The sequence below is a fragment of the Syngnathus leptorhynchus genome, chromosome 1 (assembly GCF_054491065.1).
Source record: "Syngnathus leptorhynchus isolate UIUO chromosome 1, UIUO_Slep, whole genome shotgun sequence".
NCBI classification, from domain to species: Eukaryota; Metazoa; Chordata; class Actinopteri; order Syngnathiformes; family Syngnathidae; genus Syngnathus; species Syngnathus leptorhynchus.
Window position 1 is genome coordinate 22,352,400 of NC_141195.1, and position 6,600 is coordinate 22,358,999.

At 42.3% G+C, this 6,600-nt stretch overlaps 1 protein-coding gene across 2 annotated transcripts; it reads left to right on the forward strand.

The window, feature by feature from the left end:
* The first annotated feature begins 187 nt into the window (after window positions 1–187).
* LOC147062721 (sodium/hydrogen exchanger 2-like) lies at window positions 188–5,286 on the forward strand. Of its 2 annotated transcripts, XM_085927644.1 has the most exons (12): window positions 188–603; window positions 676–1,139; window positions 1,272–1,522; window positions 1,947–2,164; window positions 2,242–2,441; window positions 2,521–2,610; window positions 2,692–2,762; window positions 2,833–3,000; window positions 3,213–3,318; window positions 3,532–3,648; window positions 3,733–3,826; window positions 3,902–5,286. In XM_085927644.1, exons 1-12 carry the CDS (start codon window positions 327–329, stop codon window positions 4,222–4,224), a joined length of 2,379 nt encoding a protein of 792 aa, XP_085783770.1. In that variant the 5' UTR covers window positions 188–326; the 3' UTR covers window positions 4,225–5,286. The 2 variants fall into 2 exon arrangements, with proteins under 2 accessions (XP_085783770.1, XP_085783777.1); XM_085927651.1 differs by lacking the exons at window positions 3,532–3,648; window positions 3,733–3,826; window positions 3,902–5,286 and having other exon boundaries at window positions 3,213–3,327.
* Window positions 5,287–6,600: the final 1,314 nt, after the last annotated feature.

Consider the following 6,600-nt stretch of genomic DNA (forward strand, 5'->3'; position numbering starts at 1 on the left):
GTGCTTGATCATTTTTTTTTAATCATGGCTAAATTTTAGTCTTATTCAGACTGTGAGCTAGAATAGCCTGGGGGAAAAGGGAAACAATATATAAAGTCCCAACAATGCTTTGCCACACCCAGTAGGCAAGGCACTTGTTACCAACAGGTTGAACAACAGTTGAAACTAAAATTTCATTTCACCCGAGTCTCGTCAGAGAGAAGAGTGAATTTGAAAATGCATCTGCAAATTTTTTCATGACTGAAATGGAGTATATCAGCCCATTGTGGTTTTTTTTCTTCACCGGTTGCTGCCATTTGATTTATCCGGACTTGTGATTTGCAGAAATGCGCGGCCTGGATTTGATTGACGGACAAACTTTACCAGCTCTTCTTCTTTTGTCTCTCTGCTATTATGGAGGAAAATGTGAAATTGAAAATTCGGAATCGTCAACGGCAACCGGCTCGCCGAACATCAAACCTTTCCTCGATGAAATTGAACAACCTCAGGCCTTCCCTGATGAGGAGAGGGCCAATCTACCCGTGTTTACAATGGACTATCCTCGGGTACAAATCCCCTTTGAATTCACGCTCTGGGTGCTGCTGGCCTCCTTTGCCAAAATTGGTAAGTTTGATTTTTTTTTTTTTGTACTTTTTTTTACTGTGCACTTCTTTAAAGTGCAACTTCATTCCCCAGGTTTCAATATTTACCACAAAATCACAATCTGGATCCCCGAATCCTGCTTGCTGATTTCCATCGGCCTTATCGTCGGTGCCATCATGCACTCGGTTAAAGAAGAACCGCCAGCCGTTCTCAACTCCAACGTCTTCTTCCTCTACATGCTCCCGCTTATAGTCCTGGAAAACGGCTATTTCATGCCCACCAGGCCATTTTTCGAGAACGTGGGCACGGTTCTGTGGTTTGCCGTGGTGGGAACTCTGTGGAACAGCATTGGCATCGGTCTCTCGCTTTTTGCCATTTGTCAGTGTGAAGCATTCGGAGTTCAAGATATCAATCTGCAGGAAAATTTGTTATTTGCTTCCATCATCTCCGCTGTGGACCCCGTGGCTGTGCTGGCCGTGTTTGATGACATCGATGTTAACGAACAGACACACATTGTCATATTTGGAGAGGGACTCTTTAATGATGCTGTCACTGTGGTGAGTGTCCTGCTTTTCTTTTCTATTTATAGCGCGTGACACAAATCAATTCCTCTTTGTTTGATGGAAACCAACTTGTTGACCTGCACTGATATGAATTGGACTTTTTATTTTATTTTTTTGTCATGGCAGGTACTTTATAGCATGTTCTCCTTCGTGGCGGACATGCCGAGCTTTGAATCCACCGATGTGTTTTTGGGCATGGCTCGGTTCTTGGTCGTGGGGGTCGGGGGCATCCTCTTCGGCCTTGTGTTTGGCTTCGTGGCGGCGTTCACCACACGTTTCACGCACAACGCAAGGCAAATCGAACCCCTATTTGTCTTCTTGTTCAGCTATTTGGCTTACCTGGCGGCTGAGCTCTTTGCCATTTCCAGCGTCCTCGCGTAAGTAGAAACCAAAAATATTTGCATCATGCTCCAGTCGTTTCATTCACACAGTTGTGTTGGCTCATGAGATTGTCATCTATAAAACTCCAGATTCTCGTGGACTGACAGAACATGTCAAACTTGCTCTTCCTCTTTCAAGGAGGTGGAAGTTCAATGTGATTTGTAAACGTTGCTCAAACATGACAAATCATGCACTGTTGTGGTTTGATTTTTTTTTTTTAGTGCCCCAGCTGCACACATCCATGTCATAAAACCAAATATCTTTAGCATTATTTTTTAAATAATAATAAATGTAATAAAAATAATAATTACAATTAATTAAAAAATATATAATATATTTTTTAATATTTCTAAACTAAATTTGTTGTCTTTCCTAAAATCAACACTTCCTATTTTTCCACATCTTCCCGTCCCCCTGCAGAATTATCATATGTGCAATTGCGATGAAGTACTACGTGGAGGAGAACGTGTCTCAGAGATCCTGCACGACCATCCGCCACGTGATCAAGATGTTGGCCACCATCTCTGAAACGCTCATCTTCTTCTTCCTGGGGGTGATTACCATCACGACCGAACATGAATGGAACTGGGCCTACATCCTGTTCACCCTCGTGTTTGCCCTCCTCTGGCGAGGAATCGGTGAGTGCAGACCAAAGGCATCCATCCGATTTTAAACATCTGTTTGAGCAGTAACAACACCCCCAATCTCCCTGCAGGAATTTTGGTCCTGTCCCAGATCATAAACCCATTCCGGACCATCCATTTCACATTCAAGGACCAGTTTGGTCTGGCCTATGGAGGCGTTCGAGGGGCCATCTGCTTCGCTTTGGTCTTCACTCTGCCTGACAGCATCAACCGGAAGAATTTATTTGTCACCGCTTCCATCGCCATCATCATCTTCACCGTGTTCATCCAGGTGGGGGCCGTCGTTAGACTGCTGTTACTGTCAATATGGAGTCATGTAAATCCGAATCATTTTTGTTTTCTCGTGGCAGGGTATTAGCATTCGTCCAATCATCGAATATATAAATATCAGGAGGACCAATAAAGACTTGGGGACCATCAACGTAGAAATACACAACAGGGTAAGCCTGGTCTGTTTGCTTCCCACCATTTATTCATTTGATCTGATTTGCTTGCTTATTATGATTCAAAATTGTGCCAAGGTGATGGAGCATATTGTTTGCGGCATTGAGGACTTGTGCGGCCAATGGAGTCACTACTACTGGAAAGACAAGTAGGCTCGTAAATAAATAATGAAGCCTGGAATCTATTCAGTGATAGAATTCATTTTGTCGCGGGCTCAGGTTCAAAAAGTTCAACGATCGCTTTTTGAGACGCATACTGCTTCGAGACAACAGGGCTGAGTCCAGCATCGTGTCTCTGTACAAGAAACTTGAACTGCAGACGGCCATTGATTTGCTGGACACACCTCTGGGCGACTTGAGTGCTGCGCCGTCCATTGTGTCGCTTCAGTAAGTTTAAAAAAAATGCTAATTTCTTTTATTTTTATTTCTATTTTAATTTGTATCTATTTATTTGTATTTATTTGTGTTTACTTGTATTTATTTGTATTTATTTTTATTTAATTTTTTCAAAATTAGTTCTTTCTTGACCTACTTGAAATCTTGAAATACAAATTTTGTAATGACTAAACTATCCCTGGCTTGTTCATTCTCCTCACCAGCGACGAGAGGAGGAATTCGCCGCAACCAAAAAAGAATTTGCTGGCTGCAGACGTGAGGGATATGCACAACATCTTGTCGAAGAACATGTACAAGATAAGAGAGAGGGTAAGCTGACTGTTTCCAATTTCAATTTCAAGAGCCTGTTTTAAATTCAAACCGTCATGATCATAATTATTGATAGTCTCTTCATGTATCCATAAATACCATTAATTTCTATCAACATTATAGAACTAAAATTAATTTCTTAATCAGTAGCCAATCAGTAGATGTCAGTTCCAAAGCTTACCATGACCACTCCTCCACCTACCCCCCGCCCAGACGATGTCTTACACCAACAAATTCAACCGGCCCGACAACGGCCGAGCCCGGGAGATTTTGATTCGCCGACATCCGAGCATCAGACGCAGCCTCCGATCCGCAAGCTTCCGAGACTTGGTAGTGAGACACACGCCAACACTGACCTCAAGCAGAACCCAAAACTACTTCATCCCGTGCTGATTCTTCTTCTTCTTCTTGCAGCCTGATCAGAATATCGCCAAATCGCAGAAATACTTTTCCCTGCAGCCGGGAATGGATCCGGAGGTTGCTTTTGCACTCAGGAGACGAAGTCATGGTGGGTTCATGGAGATTCAACGTTTTTGATCCAAAAGTGGCTTGCTTATTTTTTGATCCTGTCCACGTGTTTCAGTAATTCGTGATGACCTCAGCCGCCACCGTGGACACTCCCCCTCCAGCTCCATAATTGCTCTGAAAAGGCTGAACACTGTTGAGGAGTCTCCTGGGGTGGACATTTTGGATGAGAGGAAACCCGGCGGTCACCCAGTCCCAAAGCCACGTAGGGCCAGCGCTAAGTCGGACCAACCTCCAGGGAGAACGGAAGCGACTGTGGCTCCGCCTCCTTTACCAGTCCCGCCGGGCTGGGTTGCTGACAACCAGAACATCAACGAGAGTAGAGCTGGAGATCCACTACTCAGACACTTGCCACAGGAGCCTCAAGGTTCTAGGAGGTGATGAGAGCTTGAACTTTCTTCCTGGGACTTTCACCACGGAACATCAACCTTCCAAGAGGTTTACGAATAAAGTTTTACGAAATTGAAATGAGATCACCGTCATGTACATTGCCTCCTGAGTCATCATTGCAAGGGTGTGGTGAATTCCTCAATGATCTGGCTCTGCCCCAAAGTGTGATGTCTTCTACCTTGCTTCCACAACATTTAATGGAAATTAGTAATTTGATAATTGACATCATGACATAACGGTCCTATTCCACACCCTGAGGCCCAAATGGGTCAGACGGACTGGACGGTCTGATTAAAGTTGCTGATGAGGCTGTCTTTTGATTTTCTTTAATATATTAGGTGGGGGCTGTTTGTTGTTGTGTTCAGTGCTTTAAGATAACTTTTGTTTTGAATTGGCGCTATTCCAATGAAATTTAATTTGTGTCATGTAACTTGCTTAAAGATATATTTATTTTTAATCCGATTTTTGGTGTCCTCCAACAAATGTTGATTTTAAAATGAGATTTATTATTATTATTTTTTTTAAATAAGCTTAAATCCTGCTCTGTCCCAAACATTGGCAACGTCTTTGCCTCGAGAGTAGATCCCGACGAGGGCGAGGAGACATCTTTCCAATTGTACGTGGGAGGCATTGGCCACCTCCACCACAACACAGCACGGGAGGGAGGCCGCCAAGTGACAACCAGAAGGATCGACCAGTGCGAATTTAGCCTCTGATGTCGCTTAACGACAACATCGGCGGGGAAACAATCTACAGACGTCGGACTTTGCGCTGAAGGAAGCAAAAGCTGAATCGACCAGAGAAAGGCAAAGATGAACCAAACGGCGTCCGTCTCTCATCAGATTGAGTGTCATCAGGCCAAGGATGTCAAGGTGGGACACTTCTTTTCATCTTTGCTTATTTTCATTATTGTGCTCCGGATTAGATGAGTGTCGGTGAAAATGATTCTATTCCACTCAGTACATGCCGCAGCAAGATGGATACTTTGGCACTTGTTGCAGTTTCGGGATTATGTAACACGGTAAATGTCATCTTGTGTAATTTCGTTTGAGCGTGTTTGAATAAATGACAAGATTAATATTGCTTTTCCAAAAGACTTCCTTCAGAGACTCAAAAATTACATCATTGTACTTCCATCGAGACGCCAAGGTGATTTCACGTCCAAGTCAGCTAAAAAAAAAAAAAAATGTGAGAATGTCTCTTTAAAAGACATTAAAGATTTTTGTCTCGTGTTAAAATCTCAAACTCGTTTTGCACTTAGCCAAAAAGTGAATTTTCACATCCCACACTGCAAGCTGGGCCATCAATACCAAGGCACAGGAGGGTGAGAAGAGGGAGAGAAAATGTTTTTCAGATGGACTTCTTCGCGTCTCGCATTTCATCGCATCTACTTTTATGCCATCTGCTGTTTCTTTAGTTTTCAAATAAGCAAACACACTTTGCATTTACAGATAGGAATAACAAACAAAAAAATCAGACCTCCATTCTCATCCTCAATTTATGATCATTACGGTATTTTCCAGACTATAAGTCGCACCGGCCATAAAATACATAATGAAGAAGAAAAAGACATATATAAGTCACACTGGAGTATAAGTCGCATTTTGGGGGGGAAATTTATTTTGATGAAATCCAACACCAAGAACAGACATGTCATCTTTAAAGGCCATTTAAAATGAAAACAAAATAGGCAACAACAGGCTAAACGCTGCGGTATGCTAACGTTACATGCTAACACATAAACAAGGAACTAAGAACGTGCCTGTCGTAACATATTAAAAGTTATTCAGATATCTATAGCATAAATAACAAATTGACCAAACCATCCATGTCACTCCAAATCACTAAATCCAATGAGATCTTCATCCTCTGTGTCACTTTTAGAAGATATAGTGCTTCCTCTTCTTTGTGGCTTCCGTCAGACTCATCGTCCGTTGCAGTTCCAATTATTCCACGGGTCTAGAGCGCCCTCTTGTGGTTTAGTGTGAAAATAACATGTGAAATGATAATAATGCGTTAATAAACAGTCTTATTGAGGAGTATATTTTGCAACAGTAGGGGGCGATGTTGAGTAGAGGGTGCTTTTTGAAAAAAAAAAAAATTCTCTTTAGATGGCGTCATTAGATCGCCGACTGGTATTTCTAGACGCTATGAATCATCAAGTTGACACCTCTGAAATGACCAAACTGAGGAAACTTTTGTTTTTTCACAAAAGAGCAAACTCTCGATCGTCTAAAGCTACATTGAACAAAATCTGTCACTTCATCTTAAAAGCGAGTCTTGCGTACAAGATGTGGACATTCAAAGACAGATTGTTGACATTGTCTACATTGAGGAATGAAATCAAGAATAGAGTCGGGTGGAAAA